The sequence below is a fragment of the Toxotes jaculatrix genome, chromosome 20, assembly GCF_017976425.1.
Source record: "Toxotes jaculatrix isolate fToxJac2 chromosome 20, fToxJac2.pri, whole genome shotgun sequence".
NCBI lineage: Eukaryota > Metazoa > Chordata > Actinopteri > Toxotidae > Toxotes > Toxotes jaculatrix.
The window spans coordinates 8,185,336-8,210,946 of record NC_054413.1 but is presented as its reverse complement, the minus strand read 5'-3'; the positions used below and the strand labels follow the sequence as shown (position 1 = coordinate 8,210,946).

Sequence of the window (25,611 nt, the reverse complement as noted above, 5' to 3'; positions counted from 1 at the left end):
ATTTTCATTTCACATTTTGCGCCCTTTTGTGCTCATGTTTCTAAAGAACCAATTACACAGTGTGCACATGCATCAATATCCTTGTCCTGGTGGAGACTCTTGACATGAAAAAGTCACGACGGAGCTGGTATAGGGTATTTATTTCCATTTGCATTGTGTAAATTAAGTTACTCTGACTTCTGCAACATGGAAAAAAGAATGAACTCCCCAACCTCCGCATCTGTCTGCCCGTCTGACGTCACGCTGTTGCAGGAGCGCACAGCGAGAGGAAGCGCATCCAGGTTTTGCGCCATATGGCCGTGTGTCCTTCCCAGTCCTCCTCTTCACGCCAAAATAATCCAAGAACAGTACAAAGAAATGCGCCTGTCTCGCAACTCCGCGTTAAACAGTACCGTGTCCCTTTAAAAACGTCTGACAAAAAGCCCATATGATCCCTGAGCTCCAATCACCAATTCCTTCTGCAAAAGCAGCCTCTGCATTTTTGTCTGTCTGAATGCTACAGCAGCACGGGGGGAAAAAGATTGTGGATAAGGCAAAAACTGAAGAAATGTGACAATTCAACGGTCATTTTCATGGCGAAGGGAAAACTGGTGCGAAAGGAGTTATTCTTGGACTCCTTTGAGCCTCGAAACGCTGGATCAAAATGGTAGGCTACAGAGGAGCGCTGCATTTTTGTTTATTTTTTTTTTTTTTTTTTGTCCCTTCTTGATCTCTTGCAAATTTGAGCTACTTAGCAGGCCGATCAAACTTGCCACACTTCTGCCTCGTTGTGTGTTTGTACCACTGGCTGTCACTGGTGTATTTTGTGCTTTGTAACCTTTGCGGTGAAGTTTGTAACTTGCCGACATGGCACAAGTTGGAAATTGAAGCTGCTGGAAGAATGCAATGGCTACAATAGCTACATTGATGCAGAGAAGGAGTTAAATTCTTTCATATCAGGGCGCTTCTGCAAAAGCCTCAGGTCGTGACTGATGCATGTGGACAGGATGAGTGAAACTGAACTGCCACCTTTCCTTTTTTTTTTTTTTTTTTTTTTTGTCTAAGGAACAGAGCCAGTGCAGGACAAGTTTGTCAGTCTTTGACATTCATGCATAAATTACTGAATCTGCTCAGTAGTAGTTTAATAGAGTACATGTCACTATTCTTGTTTCGTTAACTTGATGACACTCAGGTGGAGGAGTCTGTTGATTTGAAATGGTCCTAAAGACATAAGAAAATATCTGGTTTAGCTTAAGCTGCATATTACAAATAAATACTGATTTAATTGTAGTGTTTGACAGTTAAATCAGAAAATACTTGATAGTAATATTTTGTTGGTTAATGTTTAATTTTGTCAGTTTCTTTTGGCAAATGTCTCCTTCACTTTTACAGTATAATGTCTCCTGTCACTGTTGAATGCCTTGCATGTTCTGTGATGTTTCAATTCCTCCATCAACAGATATGAAGAGAATTTAGTAAAGACACACTAAGATAGAGTTATGGGAATAGAGGCAGGTCGTGAGGCAGACAGGCAGCTCTGTCTCCAGGGTCATGTTAGGATGCCTCATTAGGAAAGCATGTGGAGCTTGATGCAGTGGTGGAGTAATCCCAGTGCGCGTTCACATCTGGAGGCTTGGGTTAATATCTGGGTCAGGTCAGCGGGGTTAGCCCTGGTGCTCGCTGGGTGGCTTCTGGTGGGAGCAAAGAGGGAGTGAGAGGATTTGGTTATTGCTATGTTTTCCTTCCTTTTTTTTTCTATTTGCTTTTTTAAATTTTTTTTGGTGAGTGCATGAGAGGAGCAGGCTGCGATAAACAAACTGTGCTCGGTGAATGCAAAGAGCTCGTGATCAGAGATAGTGTATATTTTTGACTGTTTAGCCACACATGCCCCAGATAATTTCCGCAATTACTTTGTTGACATCAAAAGCGGATTAGTCTCAGCTAATTTTGTTTTTATCACTAGTGTCAACTTATATCCCATAAATTCCTTTATTCCTGAATGGATTACTGCATGGGCCCACTGGGCTCCGGCCCAGGTACCTAAAGAGGTCATGAGGCACCTGGACCAGACACTCTGTGTGAAGAGACTGTGTTTGGAAAGACAATAAAATGATTACAAATAGATGCAAAACGGCCACCAAGAGACACAAAATAATAAAAAAGGGACACACAACAACCACCGAGAGACACAAAACGACTAAAAATAGATGCAGAATTATCACAAAGAGTCACAAAGCGACCCTTTTGCATGTCTTGCATGCTCAGGGGCCCCTTGTCTCATGATCCACCCATGCTCTTATTAAGATTGTTTCTTTTTCTCTTAATTTGGTGGATTTGTGAAAATGTAAACCTGTCTCAGTTCCGTGCAGACTAAAGATGTTTTTCTTTTTTACTGTACGTTTTGGCTGCCTGAAACTGTTTGATTTCAGTCAGCATTGTGAGGTCCTGAGTAGCTCCTTCTCTATCCTCACAGGGTGCTGTGAGTTTTACGTAACTGCCTATTCAGGGCATTCCTGCCCACCCTTGACTTTGAGGCTTCACTGTCTCTGGGTGCTAAGCGAGGAAACTGTCTTTAGTCCTTGTGACAAGTGCAGCCATTCCCGAGCCCCGGCAACAAACTCCAGCAGACATCTTCGGCCCCTGGTAGGAGGCCGCTCTCCTTGGAAACTCAGCCCGTACTGAAGGTGCTGCTAATTTATGCCCCTGAGATTAAGAATAGTGGACAAGGCTACAGACACCAAGGTCAAACTCACTGGGCTTATGTAAGGATTCTTTTGTTCTTGTTGGTTCAAATGGTACAAGTTTGTTTGAAGTGAAGTCAGATTGTTTTTACTCTTTAAATAAATCCACAATTTTATTGTTTCTCAGCAGTGCCAGCCAGCATCCATGTCTTTTCATCTGAGAAAAACAGTTGCTCTAATTTAACCCCAATGGCACTATTTTTAAAAAAAAATAAAAATGACTTTGAACTCCATTATCAAAGAGGCCAAACAGCTTTTTTTCTTTTCATACAGCTTGATATGAAGATTTCTCTTAGCCTTTCATTGTCAGGCATTTGAGGATATTAAGAGAGTTTTTTAAAAAAAGGGCCTGTCTAAAGTGTTCTTATAGCTTTTAGCTGAATTCGGGCCAGAGAGAGAGACTTAGGAAGAGCTTTAAAGCAGATGGGAATGAGATTTCATGCTGTTTTCAAGAGAATAGCTAAGCAGGAAAGTAGAGATCCTTGATCTGATAGTTACCAAAAATATTTGTTTGACGTTTAGTCAAACACACAGAACGACATGATTATCCATCCGTCTAGATTTTTTTGCTCCTGTGTTTGAGTTGCACAAATGTCACAGAAATTATGTTCAGATCCATCTGAAAAATATCCTCCTTTTTTTTTTTTTACCTTTAGCTCATCCGTTATTTATTCTGCTTTATTCCTTTATACTTTTAAAGGAATAATTAGACATTTTGGGCCATACACTTACTGGATTTCTTGCCAGGCAACCAGTGCACACCCCAGGAAGTTACTGCTCCCTGTCAAGAAATGGTCCAGCACATTAACGTCCCATAAAACTACAAACCGACATGCTGGTAGGTGGATTTTGTTACCGTTCGACTAAACTAGGGTACCTGTTTTTCCCCCCTGTTTACAGTGTTTGTGCTAAGCTAGGCTAGCCAGCTGTTGGCTGAGGCTTCCTATTTACTGTACAGATGTTAGAGTGGTATCCACCCCCTCATCTAACTGTACACCAGAAAGCGAATGGACATTTTCCCCTAAAACGTTGAACTCGTGTTCGACAACTCTCTGCCGTCCATTGATTGGCTGCGACTATAGAAAGCCGATGCTCCTCCTCTGCCTCTTTTCATCTCCGTCCTCTCTGACCTTCTCATCAAACATATCAACTGCCTCCCCACACACACACACACACACACACACAGAAGGAGTATTGCCACACCACAGAGATTCCTCTGATAAGGAGCTCTCTAGAGTGTTGTGCTAGCCTCTCCTCTCTTTGTGTCATGCTATGAAAGGGATAATGAAGATATCAGAGTGTAATAGCCCTCGGGTATGTGTGCACCTGCTCGCTGCTACACATCAGAATGATCTTTTGTCTCTAATAGATCACTTCAAAGGTGCATCACTCGCCCCTTTGTGTCATTTATTTGTGATATTTTTTTTCACTTCACCGACTTTTATTTTTGTTTAACTTGACACTGTTTGCATTTTACAAAGAGAAATATCTCTGTTTGCACAACCGTCCGCACTGTATTGTGCCACAGGTATTTGGCGTCACATCCCTGTGTTTACTGATGAATCCATGCACAGCAGGTGAGTGTGTGCGCCCGCGTTGCGCACATGCGTGTTCGGCGCTGGCTTGGGAACAGTGTGTTATGACTCCAGCAGAGCGATGGTGTGTGAAGCGTTGTAACGTGTGTGTGAGGAGGAGATGCCAGCACCACGGGCCCCTCTCTTGGCCAGGCTTCCTGACTCAGCGCTTCCTCTCCCAGCTCATTGGCCCAGACACAAACTTCCTGGCAGAGCTTCAGTACGGACGCTCTAACCTCATCGCTGTCCACCCCCGCCCCCCCCCCCCCCACCACCACCCACCACTACACCCGCCTCCGGGCAGCGCCTTTGATTATCCAACCGCTCGTCATCTCAACTCTGGCGGTTGATGTCTTCTTTCAGCATCACTTCTGATCTCCACACACATACACACACACACACACACTGTCCTCACCGTCACCAAACTGATAAAACACAGTCGTCCAGTTTGTTCAAAGGACACGCCGGTAGAAAGAAGTTTGCAAAACATGCAGCTGTGGCAATCCTGCTCACGCTGTCAAATTTTAATGTACTGTACGTCGCCAAGATGCTGCTCATGCTGTGTTCTCATCCTTATTTTTGTTTGTGCATCCCAATTTCATGCTTGGGTAAACGCGTATCAGTTGTAGATTGGCTTGTCACCTGTGGTTGCATTAACATATAGATGGAAATGTATTTAAATCTAATAGTGAAAGCTGGTGGAGCTCCACCAGGGCCAAGGCTGGGGCAAGTCCAAACTGGTAGATTAGGACAAGGAAAGGCTACAGTGTGGAGGGGAGATTGGATGTCTAGGATTAGAGCAGCACTAATGCTGATAATATTGTCTTTATTAATTGCAGCCAGCAGTGAATGCTGTGGTTAAGAAAGTTAAATATTTTAATAGGCTGAGGGGAATAAAATAATTAGCTAAAGTGTTGGAAAGAAAAAAGCTGAATAACCAGCAGCATATTTTAAAGTAATTTAGGATTTGCCTTTTGCTATATCTGAAATGATTCAGCTGTACATTTCACCTGAAATCCCATTCAGTTTTCATGTGTTTAGGCAATTTAGGTTGTTGAGCTGAGTCGTATAGAGTTTATTTGACTTTTCCTCCTTCTGCATTTACAAATATTCATCAGGATCAGGGGCTACAACTTTTTTAATTATTGATCAGCAGATTATTTTCTCCATTAAAACGGTTCTTCCTGTGATTTAATATTGCACTTAGAGAGTAGAAAGTTTGGGGGCGTTTAGGGAAGTGGGGTTTCATGGTGATGTATTTCGAAAACAATGGACAAAATCCTTGGTTCAGAGGTTGGTTTCCCACTAAACCATTTAGGTCCAGTGCCAATGTTCTCTGGCAAATGCAGGTAGTACTGGTCTAATGTAGCAAGGCACAGAGGAAGGGTGTTAAGTCCAATGACGTGCATGATCGTCGAATAACAAAAATCTTGCCTGGTCATGGGGTTGTCTGACTTCCCATAATGCAGGCCAGTAGCATCTTTGGTTAGGCCATCCCTGATTGGTAAACACTCGAGTCTTTCAAACTCAATTTGGACAGTCAAGTGTTTTGTGTTAAATTCATATTTCAGAGTGTCTTTCGCAGTAAAATGTTTGATGATTTATGACGGTTGATTTTCCATCAGTCTGCATCACATGCATGACTTGTTTACTGGATTATATAATCCCATAACCTAATATCACAAGGTGTAACTATCAGCCTTAATCCCATTATTATCCGATAAACAGTTCCATCCCGGTGAGTATTAAACTCCACTATAATGTGGCTGTGCATGTGACCGCTCCGTGTGTGACCTCGGCAGTGAGTGCGCTGCCATCCGTCACTGTGGCTCCCCCTTTAGTCATTGAACATTGATTTTTATTAGCATTTTTTATCATAGCGCTGTAATGATCACTGCGGGGCTTGTTAAAAGCCAGACCTTGTCACTTGTTCTATTACCAATCTGGCTCGGCTGTGCAAGAGAAACATATTTGATAACAGGATAATGTGAGTCCGGTCACACTCAGATCCTCCTTTTCATCCTTGTGCATCAGCAGTGTCATCACGCACGCCAAATTTCTTAATTTCCTGTTTACTTATGTGGGCACAAAAGCGTGATTATGATGCAGGTATGCATGCAGAGGCATTAAGTTCAGGGTTGCAGGCGCGTGGGCGGATGTGCTCATGCATCTGCTACTGTATATATATGCTACTCCTACCTCAAGGTCAGTGCTGGGTCTCTGTGCTGATTGGATTTAGAGTGAATAGCAGGGAGTGCAGACTGCAGACGGAGGAGAAATCTTCCACTAGACACATGGACGGATTATGAGACAACGGACCACTAGGTGCAGACATGTAAGGTGCCACGCCCGTCCTACCTCGGCAAAAGACACCCAGACTGAAAGAGACACAGCACAGTCAAAAATGATGTTCCCATGTTGTGGTTGTGTCATGTCCTTTGTGGTCATTTTGCATCTCTGTGGTTGATTTGGGGTCAATTTGCCTCTCATTGTGGTTGTTTTGCTTCTCTCTCTCTCTCTCTCTCTTTTTTTTGCATCTCTTTGTACTTGCTTGATTTCCCTTTCCAACAAAAAATGTTGACAGTGACTCTACAGTAAACAGAGACTCTGGCCCAGGGGCCCAGGGTGCCCAGTAGGCCCATTCAGTAATCCATCCATGACTAGACACAAACACTGAAAACAGCGAGACAGTTTGGCAGACTGCTTTCCATCTATGCCAGTCTTGCCCAAACTGTATCCCAGGCCAGATAACACCCCGAGTGTTCAGCCATGCCACACTTTTCACCTACAGAATCAGAATTCACTTCTCTGGCTCAGCATCTCCGGGACTAAACCTGTCTGTTGTTTGGCGTCAGCAGCAGCAGGGGAGGTCTGGCGAGCACACAGAGGACACAGTGTCAGTCATTACCCTGATGACTTTTTAATGGCTGTCTGATTAGACTCCGCCAGAAATGACATGCCCTTGTCCCGTTCCGTTTGCTTGTGTTTATGCGTGAGCTGATCCATCTCGCACCACGTAAAAAGCACTGTGACGAAACTCTGACGTTACTGTAGTTGCGGTTACGTGCACGTGTTGTTTTCATTCTGATTCAAATCACTTTGACGCCTTTAATCAGAACAGGTGTGTGACAAAAGTCGTGCGTGGAGAAACGTAAGTCCCCACGAATTTACGTCAAGAGGGAGGGCTTGCGCAGAAAGAACACAGCCAGAAAGTAATCAGCTTAAATAGTTTACATGGAACAGTTTTTCTTTTTGAAGGGTTTACGAAAAGGTTTACACTTTACACTCCTTGCTGTTGTAACTGGGTGATCTCTTTGTGGAGACTTTAGTATTTGGGCCTGTCGTGCTCCGCTCTCGTCTGCGCTGATGATGACTCAGGGATATGTGTGTGTGCGTGTGTGTAGGGGCAGGCGCTGCTCTCCTACCATCTTCATACCAGTGAGTGAGATGAGGCCTGACACGGTGCCCACTCGCCTTCCTCCGGGTGTCAGTCACGTCGAGCCCTGCATCGGGCCCCCTCAGCAGGAGGCCTCGCTGTGAAGAGGGCTGCTGAGTGTGCTCTTCTTTACCGTAGGTTGGTGCTCCGTGCCCCCCCCCCCCACCTCCTTGCTGGGTCACAGGAGGGCCAGGGCGTGAGTTCATGGGATTGCTGTCTTCATGGCTGTGGATGCTTGGGTGATCTCTTTTTGTTCCCTGATGGTCATTTCCAAGTGAAGGGACTTCACTGTGCATATGGACAGTTTAACATTTGGCTGGTAGCAATTTGCACTTGTCTCTAAATTCATTTAATGAGCATTTGGCCTGAATGAGATTTGTAGAAGTCAGATTGAGTTGAAAGAACTGCTTTGCAGTTCATTGTAGTATTAAGATTGGAGGGACAGCTAAACTGCAGTTCAACTCTGTTGTCTGAATTAGCGCTGCAACTAATGGCTGTTTTCATTATGGATCAATCTGCCCTTCTTTTACTCCATTAATCACAATGGTTTTATCAAGATTCATCAGCAATGATTTTTTTTTCCAAACTATTTTTTATGTTGTCAAATACAAACAGATTATGATGGAGCAGATATGATGGAAAACATGATGATGATGGTGATAGAAATATTTTTTTTAACATCAGTTTGTTTCACATTGGGGGTGAATGTATTCAAAATCACATATGATATGATCAAAGTGATGCTTAAAGCAATTAACTGTTACGCAAAGTATGTGATACCGCACATGATTTTACATGTCAGCTTCCGTATGCTTTGATATCAGCATTGATACGAGCCACTGACTTGATGGTATTTAACAAAGATTTTATTTAACAATTTATTTAACAAAGAAAGTATAAATCCAAATAGTAAGCAATAATGTATAATAGTGTAATTAATTTTGTCCATATTCAGCTGTGGTTACATATATTTTTGTTTGAAAAGATAAAGAAGGTGATGTAAGAGGACACTGAGTTCAGTCTGAGCAGTCTGTGGGCAGACAGAGAGAAAGCTTTAACCCCCCCTCCCCGCTGTGTTTTCCCCCTGGGACTCCCTCTTGCCAGAATACAACCTGCCCTCCCTCACACTATTGATGTGTCCATGACTCTGTGCTGTGCTCTGACATTGGCCCCCACTAATGGCTCAGCCTGTTCACTGGTCAGCAAGCAAACAAGACAGTGAAGGTATATGTTCCCTGCTCATAAATCTGTCATACGAAGGTGTCTGCAGGATAGTAACAGAATCTGATTTCAGGAGGATGACATATAGTCAGCTTTATTTTAACACAATAAAAACTTAGTACATTCAAGTCATTGTTCAGTTTTACTCCGGCTACTGTCTAAGATTTACATGTGCTGCCCTACCAGGAGGCCTCATTTTTAGAGATAAGTGTCCACCTAATTACAGCGAGGAGAGAGGAGAACGTTTAAAATGGCAGCTCAGTGGAGGTCACAGCATATCCACAGTCTGCAGCCGAGCTGCACCATGATGGAGATACAGACTTTACAGAGTAGTAAATCTACACGGATCGTCCAGCGCAAAGGTGTGGGAGAGAAAGGGCATTCTCACCAGTGAAAGTCAAATTAGAAAGAGGGATTTCATTCTCAGACTCGACTCTGGCTCAGGTCCAGGAGTCGGGCCACTGCCAAGTGCATACCACCGGCCCCTAACATGGCTGAGCTGGGTGAGGATTCAACACAAAATGCGCTTTATTTTTTTAATCACTAGCTTTGACAGACTGTGGGTTTGACTCGCACCTCAGAGTCTGACCATCACTGAAGATAACTAAAGAAACATTCAACAGCAATAATTGATGCAACTTTTTTCTCTCATGATTGATGTAGGCTTCTCTTGGGCCAAGCGGTAATCCTGTGCATCATCCATCAGAGCTTCATCAAAACTGGATTAGTGGTGAAATAGTTTCAGAAGTTGAAATTCAGAATTTTAATTAAAGCCGTTTCCATTAGGCTGATGAGGGAAGTGTTTTAAAATGCCTGACTATATTCTCAAAACGCATCATCCTTCCAAATTCTGTCAAATTTGACATCCTGTACATACTGGAGTGAAACATTTTTACCCTTAAATGCAGAACTCCATTAGACCACTCAAACAACTGATGGCTGGATGTTGTCGCCTTTCAGAGTTTGAATGTTTGATATTTAATTACAGAGCCTCCATCAGGCCAATTAGTGTCATTTTTGAATGGAAAATACAGTGAAATGCAGCTAAGAGTCTCCAGCCATGCTGTACCGAGCTACATGCTAACATCAGCATGCTCACAATGACAATGTTTACATGCTGAGATTAGCAAGTATAATGTTAACCACGTTCTACACCTTAGTTTATAGTTCGAATGCATGGTAATTAGAACTAAATACAGCTGAGACTGAGGAGACTGTCATTAGTTTTGCAGGTATTTAGTCAGAATCCTATGTATAAGACAAAGTAAAATTTCATCCTGATGATACCATTAGTGGGAAAACCAGGGGATCACCAATCTGAATCTCTGCACAAAATTTTTGTGCCACTTCATCCACAGGATGATGAGATATTGCACTGGATTAATGAACACTTTCATTCGGCTTCATGATTTGGCTTCTTTCTTAGTCGTATGTCTGATTTGGTTTCGTCCCTCTGCATTTTATCAGATAAAGACGATTTTATAATCATGATTTTCTCATATTAAATCCCATAGTATAAAATGCTGCAAGTATAAAGATAGCTCTGTTTTTATGAATTATGTAAAGGCCATAAAAATGTACACACACAAAAAAAAAAAAAAACTAATAAATTGCATTTCTATGGATTAAAACAACCTTGAGAGTTGTCTTGTGAAGCAGGCCCTCTGAGGCCTCTACAGTGCAAAAGGATCCCCTCCCGTTGTTGTGTTTGGCAGATGATGAAATGATCCGCGTGGAAAGGGTGTACAGAGCTTTGATTGAAGCCCGTTTAAATGACACCTCTTGTTGGGCGCGTCAGTAATCCCCCCGCTGCGTGTTTGTCACAGGTCAGGCCAGATATGAATAATGTATTGGGAGACATCTGACTGAGAGGCTGGTTAAAGGTGGCGCTCCCTCTAATGACAGCAAACAAGCTCTCTCCCTGACATTTCCAAGAAAAGTGGGAGGAGGAGAGAAAAGGGGGGAGAGGGGGCAGAGAGGGCAGAGAGAGAGAGAGAGAGAGAGAGAGAGAGAGATAATGACAGACAGAGATGGAGGGAGTTGGATGTGGTCTTTCAATCCAAAGTAATCACTCAGATTGTTTGGCTCCTGTATGTGATGAAATGTGACAAGATGGCTTCGTCTCTGTTGCACACTGTGACAGACACCGCAGCTGCATGGTAACTGCAGCTGTTGGATTAAATAGTTTTAAAGCATCTGTCTCTCATCCGCTGACGGAAACGCCCTCTGTCATTCAGCAGTGTACAGGTAGACTTCAAGAGAATCTGCATTTGAATGTTCTTGCTGTGTTGTTTAAAAAGCAGCAACCTCAGCATTATGCAGTTACATTTCTGTCTTAAAATATCCCTTATGCCTTAAAAAAAAGGTTAGTTATGTATATAGCAAATGAATGCAAACTCCTTGAGGTGGCTGAAACATCTCCACATGACTTTTTAATCTTTTCAATCTGACAAGCTCTGTAAAACTTGATGACATGATGATGCATGGAGAAGACATGGAAATAAAAAGAAGCATGGGTCTTGTAATGCATGGTAGATGAATATGATTCTATATGTGATACCAATTTCTCTACAAAATATAACTGTGCTTCCAAAATATTTTTTGTGCTCAAAAAACAAAAACAAAAACAAAACCCATAGCACAGTCAGTATTGAATCAAACATTTAATGCCACACAGTCTTGTGCAGACAGCAGTACAGTCTTTTGGGAGCTCATTTGGGGTCCTGTTTTATAGGTGCATGTGGCAAACACCATTATTTTGCGTTTCAAATCCCAGCGTTCAAATCCCCAAGATCAAATTTTCAGATCCATTAATGACGGCCCAAACACTACAATCCTGAAGAGGTAGAACAATAAGTGCGAAGAGACCGAGGTGATCACACTGTTTTGTTGACAGGAATATGAACTGAATCTACAACTAACGGTAACTTGTCATGGAAATACACCCCACATTAAAAGCTTTAGAATAATTGGTGATGTTTTCTTTATTTTGACCCTAAGCTGTTGATGTTTTGAATGTGCTGGTGCTCATTCTGTAGAATTTAATCTTGGACTGCTCTGTCCTATTTGAATCCCAGAAGAAGCTGATCGTTATCAGTAAAGGAGCATAACTTCCAGTCTGCAACTTGTACTTGATCTGATTAAGGCTGCAGCATTTTGCCCTTGGGCGATGTCTGTAGCCTTGCACGGAGACAGATAACCCGATCTCCACTCATCTCTAGCTCAGAGTCCAATTTAGCAGCTCAAAACTATGAATAAATCTAACACTCCATAATTGAATTCTTCAAACAGGCCAGATTTTCAAGGTTAGGACCAAATGCAAATCCATTTTCCAGCCTGAACAATGAAAAGTCATTTTCATTGATCTTAAAGACGAAATATGTTAGGCAGCAAGGAAAGGCAAAGATTTTTTTTTAAAGGAAAATTAACAGTCTTTATAGTGTGATTCATACTCATTTAGAGTCTACAGTGTATATACTATATACCATGCACTGAGAAAGTATTCAGACCCATTCACTTTTTTTCACAATTTATGTTGCAGCCTTAGGCTAAAATCTTTTAAATTCAACTTTTCCCTCATCAGTCTTTTACTTATATATATAAAATATAGTAGAGACAGACCCTTCACTCAGTACTGAGCCGAAGCACTTACAGCCTCGAGTCTTCTTGGGTATGATGCAACAAGCTTTGCAGACCTGGATTTGGGGATTTTCTGCCATTCTTCTCTGAAGATCTTCTCAAGCTCTGTCAGGTTGAATGGAGACCAAACAGCCATTTTCGAGTCTCTTTAGAGATGTTCGATTGGGTTTGTGTTAGGGTTCTGGCAAAGACTTTCACAGAGTTGTCCCTAAGCCTCTTGTGTGCTGTCTTGATTGTGTGTTTAGGGTCATTGTCCTGTTGGAAGGTGAACCTTTGGCCCAGTCTGAGGTCTTTTCATTAGGGATATGTCCACCATGCTTCATCATTGGTATGGTATTGGGATGAGTGTTGCCTGGCTTCCTCCAGACATGACACAGACCAGAGAATCTTGTTTCTCAATGTCTGAGAGTCCTATTTGAGAGTTATGGAGGCCACTTTGCCTTCTAGTCTTCCGCAGATCTTTGCCTTGTTACAAAGCTTTCTCTGAGCTCTGCAGCCAACTCCTTTGACCTCACAGTTTGGTTTTACCTCTGATATGCCTCGTCAGCTGTGAGACCTTATATGGACAGGTGCGTGCCTTTTGAAATCAGGTCCAGTCCGTTGAATTTTCTACAGGTGGACTACAATCGAGGAGTGTAGAAACACCTCAAAGATGATAAAAAGAAACGGGAGGCACCTGAGCTAAATTTTAAGTGACATAGCAAAGGGTCTGAATACTCGTGTCAGTGTGATCTTTGAGTTTTTCCTTTTGCCTGTTTGTGCTTCATCATTATGGGACATTCCGAGTAGACTGACTACTCTCTACACTGAGGAAAATAAAAAAAACTCAATTTAAACGATTTTAGCACGAGGCTGCAACATAACAAAACGTGAAAAAACTGAATCACTTTCTGAATGTTCTGTTAATCCCATAATGGTCATTGTCCCAAACTGAATTATGAATTTAATCACTTGCCCCTTTCTCTTCTTTCTTTGTTGTATATCTGATAAAAACTGAAAAATAAGAGCTGCAGAGATGTAATTATGGTTCACAGCTACATCATCTCCAGCAACGTATTAGCCCAAACCGGGCTCGTATCAATACTCCTCCTATTCTGCCTTCGAGAGATGCCTAGAATGATAAATTCCATTAATTGTTTGGAGGGTTAGTTAGTATTTATTCAGCATGGTTTCCCTAATTATTTCTCTGGACGTGTTTTGTCTTGTGCATAATTCGCTGTTCCTCAGGGGACAGTGTAGTGAGTGGGTGTGCTGAGAGAGCCGGCTAATGGGAGGGAGATGGCAATGAATACCAATGCTCAGACCAGTCAGTCCTTGCAGAGACCAGACACTGTGTTTGTGTTTGGTGTGGGGGGGGGTGTGTGTGTTTGTGTGTGGTTGTGTATTTGGGTTTTTTTGTGCATGGTTGCGCATCACATATGAGTGTATGTGTACGTGTGTGTATGTGCGTGCGTGTGTGTGTGTGTTTGCTGCTCTGTCCCCTCTCACATCCCGTCTGGATCGAAACCCTGCCCTTCCTGTGCTAAAATAAACCCACCTTGGGAAGTTGAGGACCTTGCACAGAGTGCTGAGTGTTACACCTTTTGATTTTTCACTGCCTTGTATCGTGCAGCATGCATGCAGACTGTGACTTCTGTGCAGTGCACTGAACAGGCTGAAAATCACAATGAGCGCAGCATAATAACTGCTGTGGGATCTAATTATTTACAACTTATTTATGCCTCAACCTTTATGTCACATTTTTCTGTATTTATTTTTGAAGTAACATAACAGAATTGACCATTTACAAATTCAATTGCTTTTAAACCTATTTCGTCAGCTTTTATGCAAATACACACAGTTCAACAAGGAAACACACACAAAAACAAATAATAATGCAATGCATATACCATACCCAGTGAACCTTGTAGTGGGATTGTTTTCCCAACTGCTGAATCTCAGAGTTACCATATTTAGTTTCTTGACAAAATGGCAGTGATGAGATCTGAGTAGCTTCTATGCTATAATGTGATATGATAAGGAAGTCCTTTCTATTTTAACCTTTCTCTCTGTCCCTCTCCCTCCATCACTTTCTCTTTCAGCTCATAGTGGAGAAGACCACAGACTTCCCCTCTGCTGAGTTCTCTCTGGTGGAGGATGTGGCTCTGCACTTCACCTGTTTGATGGACAGGCTGAACGAGCAGCGCCTCTTCCAGCCTGACCTGTGTGACGTCGACATCGTTCTGGTGCGTCAGCACAGCACCTTCCCGGCCCACAAGGGCGTGCTGGCGGCCTACAGCCCTTTCTTCCACTCGCTTTTCGCCCAAAGCAAACAGCTGCGGCGGGTGGACCTGTCACTGGACGCCCTGACCTCACAGGGCCTGCAGCAAATCCTCAACTTCATTTACACCTCCAAACTGCTGGTGAGCAGCCGCACTGTCCGCGACGTGCTGAACGCAGCCACCTTGCTTCAGATGAGCGACATCGCAGCCTCCTGTCGTGACCTCATCAGCAGCCACTCGCTGAGAACCACCTGCGCAGATATGGCCAATCAGGAAGGGCTTGCCAGTGGTGACCCAGCTGCTGTAGCGATTCCCCCCAGCCAGCTGTACAGGGAGATCAAACAGGAGTCAGAGCTAGGCAGGGTGTACACAAGGGAAGGCAACAGCCCATTTTCTGTTAGGGTGGAGGAGGCAGGAAAGACAGCCTCCCAGCAGAAGCAGTACTACCAGAAAGAGGAGGGGACAGGGGGCGGGGCCGGCACAGGTGCTTTGTGCAAAGTCGAAAGCAATGGAGAGGAGTCAAAGACCGCAGATGGCCACTCCTTCAACAGAGATCAGATCATTGTTGAAGTCAACCTCAACAACCAGACCCTGAATGTGTCAAAGGGATCAGAGGGCAAATCGGCAACCGCCACAGACACAGCCGCCATGTTTGGTCGTTGCCGTGACAATGACAGAGATTCGGAGGATGACGAGGAGAATGAGGTGGAGAACGATGATGCAGTTGAAGACGACGACGATGACCTAAAGAGGGGAGACATACTGGGGCAGAGCAGTGAGGAAGAAGATGAAGAGGAGGATGAAGAAGAGGAGGAGAACACCCTAAACATTCCAGGCTTGGAACAGACAGCCATGATTGATCGGCCTCGACGGGGCACCAGGGGCTTGGCCATGGCGGGAACCACAGCTTCCATGCGCCAGACACTGGCAGAGGCCACGTTAGCCAACCAACGGCCTGGTGGGAAGAGGACTCTGGATGCAGAGGGCCTCGGCCAGAAAGTGAGGCTAGAGGAGAAACAGCATTTTCCATGTAAGAAATGCCCTCGCGTCTTCAACAACCGCTGGTATCTGGAAAAACACATGAACGTCACTCACAACCGCATGCAGATCTGTAATAACTGCGGGAAACGCTTCCTGCTGGAGAGCGAGCTGCTGCTGCATCAACAGACTGACTGTGAGAAGAGCATCCAGGTATGAATCAGCCATGATGATGAAAGACACCTACCCCCCACCCCCACCTCGCAGTTTTTATAATCCAGGCTTTGTTTCCTCAACACATACAGTTTCACTGCAACATTTAAAACAACAAAAACAAGGGGCCAGATTGGATCATTTCAATTTAATCACCACAATCAGTTCATTCAGATTGAGGATCAAGTAAATCTGCACAGTTTTTTTTTGTGTCAAATTGACTGCTGACCTTTGAGGGAAAATCTAGTTAGGACGCTACTGCAGCTTATTAGCGGCGTTGTGCCATTCACTGTTTAACCCTCTGTTGGAGTATAAACTGACTCACAGAAAAGACATGGTTTGCAGACAGTCAATGGGTCAATGGCACATGTACATCTTTTTGAAAAAAAAACTGTTGGCTTATTGCTAAAAGACAGTTAGCGAGCTAGGTGCTAGGTCTACAGCCCCCCCATCAATAAAACTCTTTATTGACAGAAATGATGTACAGTCCTGAGAACAAAATGCCAGAGGGTATAAACAGCCAAGTACAGAAAAAATGGAAACAGGCTCGGGGAGCTTTTGTGACTGACTGGCCAGCCCCAGCTTGCCAGCTATAGCAGTTTGCCAACAACTAGCTCTGTGAGTGGTCACTATGTCACCAAGCTTTTAGAACGAAATATTTCTCGCAGACGGATTTTTCTATACCTCTTTCTGGTGTGACTGGGCTTTTACAGTTACAGTTTGAGTTATTTAATATTTTCTGCCCCTGGTTTTGCCTCTCAGGCTGCCCTACCCCTCTGATTGGTGAAGCTGGATGGGGCTGGATGCAAATAGACACAAAGCCCTGCAGACACACCTTTTGGGGAAAAAGTGGATTAATATTTGGATTTAGAGGCTCAATCTGAAGTTATATTTTCCTACAAAAGGCAGCTTTTTGATACAAGAATTTATATTTGGTTAAAGATGCAAATCCAACAAAAGTCAAGAGTCACTGTCAGTGAAACAAAATATGATTTTAGTGAGGGTTTAGTGGGGTTTATTGCATTAATAACACAGGCTCTCTTATTGTTTTGATTTACTGTTATAATATGGGAGGCATGGTGACCAGTTTTGTCATTTAAATGCAGGAAATAGCCTTCATATGGTTTGTTGTATTGGTTTGTTTATGCTCATTTTATTTGTTGTTAACAAACCCTTGTCTTCATTATTTCACCCTCACTCCTGACACAAACTTATCTCTTAGCTCTTTGTTGTACTTGTAGTTTTATAGTATTATTTAGTACATCCAGTATTACCCCTCAACAGTGAAGCGCTGAACTCCTGCTGTGGTTTTGAAGATCATGTGGTGCGTTAATTTACTTTCTCTAATTGCTTTTTTTGGGTACAGTGCATGCTCAAGTGTAAGCACACACATCTGGATTGTATTTGTAAAGACTGTTCCAGATAATGATTCTCTTCATAACATATATATTTTGTCCTTCCCTCTGTGTTTTTTTTTTAAGTGTGTAACATGTGGAAAGGCCTTCAAGAAGCTGTGGTCATTACATGAGCATAACAAGATTGTCCATGGCTACGCTGAGAAGAAGTTCTCCTGTGAGATCTGTGAGAAGAAGTTTTACACCATGGCTCATGTCAGGAAGCACATGGTCGGTGAGTGTCAGTAGTAAAAAAAAAAAAAAAAAAAAAAATCAACGATCATGGTTGGTCGCTTTGTTCCCATGTGTTTCTTTAGGCTTCCTTTTCTACATCCCACTAATTGTTGTGCAGGATTTGTTATGGGTGTTGCTTTCCTCTTCCACTTTTTGGGGTGATAAGCATCTTATTTCCCAGGCAGGCTTACTTAATTCATTGTGACCATCCATGCTTCTACACATAAAGAAGGGTTAATATAGAGCACTGTATGTTAGTGAGTTGAACGTATTAGTCCAAATGAAAGATTGACTTTCAGTTCAGTGTGGAAACTTCTGAGGAAATAGCTTATTTACTAGAGGAGACATATCCATAGTCTTAAGCAGTCTAATTAGCCAATGACTGTGTGTGTGTGTGTGTGTGTGTGTATGTGTGTGTGTGTGTGTGTGTGTCTGTGTCTCTGTCTGTCTGTGTCTGTGTCTGTGTCTGTGTAGCCCATACAAAGGACATGCCGTTCACCTGTGAGACGTGCGGGAAGTCGTTCAAGCGCAGCATGTCCCTAAAGGTTCACTCTCTTCAGCACTCAGGAGAGAAACCCTTCAAGTGTGAGGTTTGAGCTCCTTTCATTCACTCTTGCTCTCCACTTCACTCACATGAAGAGTTTCATTCCAAACTGATATATCCCTCAATTTAAAAACCTGTAATTTATACAGTTGTTGGTGTCTGCGATGTTATTTGCATTATATTAGTTTCTGTGGCATTTGCATGTAAAAATGCTCATGTTAAGGTTAAGGGATTTTTAAGAGAAAGGGAGCCCGATGTTCTCTGATGTTCTGTGATGATATCTTTATATACAGGAAACATCACTAGGCAATTTAACAGTTAATATCACCCCCACCGCCTTCCCTCAATATGTGTAATACCCATAGTGCAGTTTCAGTTTCACAGCAAGGCCAAAAAATATGCAGTTGTGGCCTGGTAATACATTTATTTTTACTACTGAAATCTGTCACAGTGTGTATTACAGAAACACGGATTCTCAAAGCCAAGATTCAAATTAAATTCATCCCAAGAGAGACTCACATTCCTGAACGTCATCTGTTTTTTACATTTGTGCATCAATTTAATTTAGCACTACAACCGTAACGCCATCCATCAAGTACTCTTTTGACTACCAGTTCTAAACATTTTGCAAACTGTTCACCGTGTGCCATCTCAGAACTGCAGTGAGCGCTTCCAGTATAAATACCAGCTGCGTTCCCACATGAGCATCCACATCGGACACAAGCAGTTCATGTGCCAGTGGTGCGGAAAAGATTTCAACATGAAACAGTACTTCGATGAACACATGAAGACACACACTGGTGAGCCACTTCTTGCTGTACTTTTGTTGATTTTTCAAGCCTGTTTTAGTGCTGTACCACAGAAGAGCAGTATCGGTTATAGCAGCTCAAATGTTATGATGAGGGTTGAAAATATATCAGGTTGTGTTTTTCAGCCCTTTGTGTCCCTCTTTCTGCAGGAGAGAAGCCGTACATCTGTGAGATCTGTGGGAAAAGCTTCACGAGCCGGCCAAACATGAAGCGCCACCGCCGCACCCACACTGGAGAAAAGCCGTACCCCTGTGAGGTGTGTGGCCAGCGCTTTCGCTTCTCCAACATGCTCAAGGCCCACAGGGAGAAATGCTTCCGTGTCAGTAACCCCATGGTTACAGACGGCAACGACCCCCTCGGCCTCGACCAACCCCTGGCCTCACCTGCTGCGGACTCTTCCGGTCAGGTCCAGCTGGGGACAGCGCTTCCCGCCACATCTGTGACCACACCCGCTGCTGCCTCCAGCCCCCACCCCCTCCACGGCACCCAGCTGTCTCTCCCCCTGCTGCACCCCATGGGGGGGCTGCCTCCCACCCCTCATTTACCCCCACCGCCTCCCCTGTTCTCTGCCGGTAGGATGAACTCCAACAACTAACAAATCTCTGTAGCATTGAAAGCACTTTGTTACTTTTGTTTTACCATTTTTCTTTGAGCTTTTAAGAGGACTTGTTCAGCAGGAGGGTGATGCCACCTCAGTGACATCTACACAGAGGGGTAAAAACTGATTGAAGGCTAAATGGAGGCCTCATAATAACACACATACAACTACCACAGTAAGAAAGAGTTATTTTTTACTCTGTTGAATACAATAGAAAACCTCAGTGTCCAGTAGGACGTGTCATCATCACTCTTCTCTTCGTGAATTTCTCAACTCTGTCCTGGTTTCATTTGGGATTTTTCCGACACCACACACATCTCTCCGGAGCCTTGCACAATGCATTGATTGTAGCATCTTTTACAAAGTGGGAGGAAGAGTTTCCTAAATCTTCGCTCATACTGGGTTCATCAGTCGAGTGAGAACCACACTATGATGAGAGAAAATGTTTTCTTTTCCGTTCTCTGCCAAGATGTAGCGAGTGGTTCTGTTTCTGACCCAGCAATAACCAAATGCTGATTTGTCTTTGAGCATATACATGTATATGGCATTGCCAATAACCAAATCCTGTTAGCTCACCTGCTATAGTTAGGTAATGTTATACAGCATTTATAATCGATCCTGCACCTTACATTTAACTCTAGTGATATTTAAAATGTACTCCTAATTGTCTTCATTTTTATAATTGTGATAGTGTGTAATTTGTGGCACGTTAACGTCAATTTGTAAGGACATAAGAGGACTTGTGACGCGTGGAGAGTTGACCGTGCAATGCAGTGTGTGTGGGTGTGTGTGTGTGTGTGTGTGTGTGTGTGTGTGTGTGAGTGATAGTGTGTGAGAGATTTGAAGCAGAGGTGGGAGGTGAGAATACCCAGATCTACATTCAGCTAATTAACGCTTGAGCTTCCCCAAATCAGGAGACGGAGTAATTTGTTGACTCTCTTCTTTTGCTTACATTAAGCAAGCACGCTCCTCTCCTGTAGATCTGGCTGTGAGACAGTATGGCACTTTTCTGTGACTTGTTAGTAAAACCTAATGTACTCAGACCTACAGTATATTTGTAGGTTTAATTCTAATGTCAATGTTAACTTGCAGCTCAATTCCCAACTAAACCTAATCTGTGTAATTAGTTTGCAGAATACCAACAGTGTAGGGATGATGATAATATTCACAAAAATCTGCTTATGTAGCTCATTAAGTGTGCACATTTCATCATGATGTATATTGTGAAATGATAAACATTATATTCCGATGCCTAACTCTCTTAAAGAGCACTGACAGTGATTACTTTTGGCACAACTGAGCTTGTCACTAAACCAACCCCTAACTGTTCACTATTACTGTACAAACTAGACAACGGTGACCTGTAGAAGCTAAACATAGTTAGGAACGTGCAATTTAATGCAGTGTGATACCCTTCAAAAACTTTGTGGCTCTTTGTGCACTTTTGACAATTTTTTGTCATAAATCCTTGTCAGTAAAAACGTCTTAAAGGAATAGTTCAGGACATTTCAGGAAATACACATATTTGCTTTCTTGCATAGAGAAGGTTGATACTATCCTTATACCTGTCTATCAAATGTGAAGCTACATATTAGCTTAGCCCATCATAAAAAAACTGGGAAAAGCTACTCTGGCTCTGTCCAAAGCTGGAAAACATACGCCTGCCAGCATTTCTAAAGTTATCTAATTAACATGCTGCATCTTATGTGTTGAATCTGTACAGAAAAAGTGAAAAGAATTTGTGTGTTTGTTTTATCATGAGAGTTAGCTAGTTAGTGAGCTTTAGAGGTGCTGGTATGTACAACTGGTTTAGCTTAGCATAAGATAAGCTAGTTGCTAGCTCTATCCGAAAAGGACAGACATGAGAGTTATATCAAATTTCTCATCTAAATCTCAACAAGAAAGCAAATAGACATATTTCCCAAAATGTCAAATCAATTTTTGAAATTGGATATTTCAATCAGTTTCTCATCCAAAAAGAGTCTCTGTGCACTATGGATGCACTCCCGCTCACTTTATCTATAGATAGCCTATTGTAGTGTAGCATTAACCTGTAAATATTGTTAAGATGTGTTTCTTCCTTGTGATTAATTCCTCATGTTTACATTCGGAGAGTCAGTTGAATGTGCCCCCACATGTGTCTTGGCTGGTGCTAGCGGAAGTTGGAATTTGTTGGAATTAAGCTTTTGTAAATGTAATAAGCTGTTAATTGTTTTATTTAAAAGACAGATTTAAGCACCTTAGTGTAGTCTTATGTCTCACCCCGGTTAAATGTATTTCTGAAACTGCCATGGTTAAATGGTTAGGGCCACATCCGATGTTATTTGACAATGGTACGTTTTAATTATTTTCTTCATGTACACATGTTTTGTATTTTGATTTGCTGCTTTTGTACAGGGTCCAGTTTGAGACTGCCCTTTAAATGAAAAGTCTAGAGCTGTTGAATTGTTGGCTGTGATAAATCCAATTTAGCCTTACTAGACAGTGCGCTCCAGGATCAGAAATGATGCTGCAATTTAGGTGTTTGGAGCAGTTTGAGGAGATAACTGTCAACCATTTTGCAACCATCTAAGGATTGATCTTGTCATTGGTAGATTGGAGACAACAGGTTGCTGACACAGACAGGGATAAAGCCAACCTGTCAGTGCCACACAAACATAAGGACTGTTGCTCTCTTGTGGCAACTCAGTAAACTGCACTGTTAGCAATCCTACACTAAGGAAATAGGAAAAGGCTCCCTCAGAGTACATTATCATTCATAGTCATCATTGGAGAAGCCCATGGTACTTTAGGATCATGTGAAAAGGCTAAAAATCCACTTAGCGAGTATTTTCCCACTTCACTGTATTGAGAAGCACTAGCCCAAGAGACAATACTGAAATACTGTGGTTATAGCTTGTGTGTTTGCCTTATACTTGGAGGGATCTGAATGTTTTTGTGTTATGGACAGTGGTAGTAGCTGACAGTAAAGGAGGAGGGATAGTAGTTAATACTACTGATTTATGCACTTTGATTGCCACACTAGCCCATAAAGAGGATATGTATGCTGATACAAGATGAAAAATAGAAAGCAGAGATGTTTAATAGTGGAAAGATCTAAATCCAAAGGCTTACAGTGTATATTACATTTAAATGTAACAAGTCGATTTTGATGTTCATAAATTATTAACAAAATCTACAAATCACAGTGATGTTCTCTGTGTTATTTGTTTAGAACTGATCAGACGTTGTGGTTAGTAAGTTGAAGAAGTGGCAGACATGGACCTGACCTGTGCTTTGTTTCCTAGAATAACTTAGTGGATCATTTGCTGTGGTGTGGCATCCCGCACACTGAGGACAACTCAGCTGTGAGCAGTCAGTTATTTGTCACCCTGCAGCTAAACTGGTGTTTCTGTGTTTCAGTCTGCCTGTTTTGCACCGCGCTGCTCTTTAACAAGCATTTATGGTTCCTCCCTAAGGGTGCATACAGCTGAGGCTGTTTGTGGGGTCCTTTCCCTGATCACTACCATAATCAAGAGGAAGTTTAGGTCTTACCAGTTTGCTCCTATTGAAGGAGCTTAATATGTGACTGTTAAATTTCATGCTATTAGAAAGTGTAAAGGTAGGCGTCGGTTGCCAGATTGATTAATGCAAAAGATACAATAATTATTGTGAGCACTTTATACTCCAGTTCAGCCAGTAGGGTTTTGTTAAGGCTGATACAGTAGCAGTTGTTTGAATCAAAATCTGCTGATGGTAGGTGTTTTTTTTTTTATATTTCCATGGCAGAAGATTATAGGAAATTATAAAAATGCAGTTTCTGCCAGAATTTTGTTCTTGGCAGGTGTTCAGTCCTCTGAAACAGCATTTCAACCAAAGGGATGACAAAACAGACCCTGCAAAAATAATAAAAAGTCCTACTGTATGTACCTGCTTGGAATCAGATCAAAATAAATAATATTGTAATAGAATCTATTGAAGTTATGGGCTTCCAAACCAGTGCAGTATTAATTGGTTGCTGTTATGATAAATCAAATGGCAGCATATCAATTATTTTAGAGGTGAATGAGCAGAAGCTTTTTTTTTTTTCAACAGGCCGAGATTCATCTAATCAATTGGTAAACAGGAAAAAGATGTATTGTAAAAAAAAAAAAAAAAATTGTTTTTATCTCATTTTACACACAATATATACACGTATATTTTACCTCCATACATATATACTGCAGTATCAGTATCCAGAGAATGTTTAGCCACTGACCTGGCTATGAAAGTCTAAATCCATACTCAAAAGCAGAATTTGCGTGTTAATCCTTTGTCTTAGATTATTTAACAAACAAGTCTTCCCTAAATCCAGCTGCAAAGAAGACAAAACCCATCTGTGACATCATTATAGAGGCACATTTGTGGACCCTTACAGCACCTAAATCCTGAAAAAGAACACAACAAATCATTGTTTGTTGAAGTCTGTTTTTTAATTTAGTATTTTAAAGTTAAATGGCAGTAAAGCTGAGATTATTGTAAGCGAGAAGGGAAATTTTGCACAGTGTTTAGGAGTCCTATATAGTAGGCAGGTAGGCTTTATGTCTTTTAATTAGCCAAATTCTCCTTTACTAAGGCTAGTAGCCAAAGGCTTGTATTAGATTAGGCAAAGGTGGACCTGCTCTTGTCCTTAAATGAGGGTTTGTCAAACGGGTGCCTAGACAGCAACATAGCTACTGTGCATTCTGCATTGCAGCCAAGGCAAATGTTTGTCACATAATGAAGCCTTGAGAATAGCAGTTGTGTTCAAAGCAGAGAGTGCTCATGGGATTGCCAACTAGCGTCTCCTCTGGGTAATTTTGGGTTTAGCTGCCAGAGCAGAAGTGTGTATCAAAAAAGGATCTGATTCTGTGGCCTTCCGCTTCCAAGAAAATGGGAATATGACTATCGGAATTTAATAGCAATTACTAAAGTTTCAAGAGGGGAGGAACCGTTGTATCTACGTAAGAATTCTAAGAAATGTGTTTTTGAAGAAGAAAAAGTTTCATTTAAAAAAAAAAAAAATGAAGCAAAACTTTTGTTTTCATTTGATTTTTTTCCTCCACATTTTGGGCAAATGTCCCAAAGCTAGCAGAAGGTTGTCAGAAGAGTCAAAACTATAAGTGACTACATCAGTGAATTATATTGTTAGTTAAATGATTAAAATGGAGTGTAAAAAGTAGAGCTGCCAGTATTCTTCTTCTTTAGTCTTCTGTGATGGTGGACTGAAGACAGCAACTTGGGTGCTGGGTATTTGTGATGGGCATTTTTTTCCACCATTTTCTTTCTCTTAATAGACAAACTAAGCTATCAATCAAGACAATAATAATCAAATTAATTGAAAATGAGAATAATCATCATTAAAAGCTAATCATTATTAAGAGCTTTATATTTCTTTATACATTCCTTTTAAATCATTTCACTCACTGTATTACTTGCTTATGTGTCCAGTTGTATTTTTGACTCATCTGAAAATATTTTACTACACTAAAAGAACGTGAGAGGAAATTGGAAAGCAAGTGTTGTTGTTTATTTTGCATGTGAAGGTTTGTTTTGCTGTTCTAATAAATTTGTTCGCTGGTGACTTTTCCCCTTTATCGGGCAAAGGTATAACTATAGGCACCAATGCCGTAGTCAATTCAAAAATGTATTATCCACATACCCTCTACATTTCCCATACTTACTCATTTTGCAGCTGTGTTAAAGAAATCATAATGTGTACTGTTATTTGCTGATTCTCTACTTTATAATGTAAACACTATGTCTTAGTTAACTCTGGTGTACAAAGACCATGTGTAGGCAGTAGTTGTCAAGTTCAGCTATATTAAAATACTAAAACAGTACAAGGACAATAGTGTCTAGAGGTGCTAATAACATTAGACTGTATTTTCTGTCTTTTATTGTATTATTGACTAGTGTCTACCGTCTGTAACACAGCAGAGCGTAATGAAATCATTTCAATATTAAACAGTATAGATATATTATTGCAAATA

The 25,611-nt window shown here is 41.9% G+C and overlaps 1 protein-coding gene across 1 annotated transcript; it reads left to right on the top strand.

The window, feature by feature from the left end:
- The first annotated feature begins 509 nt into the window (after positions 1-509).
- On the top strand, positions 510-25,611 carry zbtb47b (zinc finger and BTB domain containing 47b). The gene is made up of 6 exons (XM_041066072.1): positions 510-646; positions 14,672-16,042; positions 17,524-17,671; positions 18,145-18,260; positions 18,870-19,014; positions 19,173-25,611. The coding sequence occupies exons 1-6, from the start codon at positions 644-646 to the stop codon at positions 19,616-19,618; spliced, it is 2,229 nt and encodes a 742-aa protein (XP_040922006.1). The 5' UTR covers positions 510-643; the 3' UTR covers positions 19,619-25,611.

Coding starts and splice junctions, on each gene's coding strand:
- zbtb47b (XM_041066072.1), top strand. Junction 17,672..18,144: donor TGTCAGGAAGCACATGGTCG/GTGAGTGTCAGT, acceptor GTGTCTGTGTAG/CCCATACAAAGGACATGCCG. Junction 18,261..18,869: donor AGAAACCCTTCAAGTGTGAG/GTTTGAGCTCCT, acceptor GTGCCATCTCAG/AACTGCAGTGAGCGCTTCCA.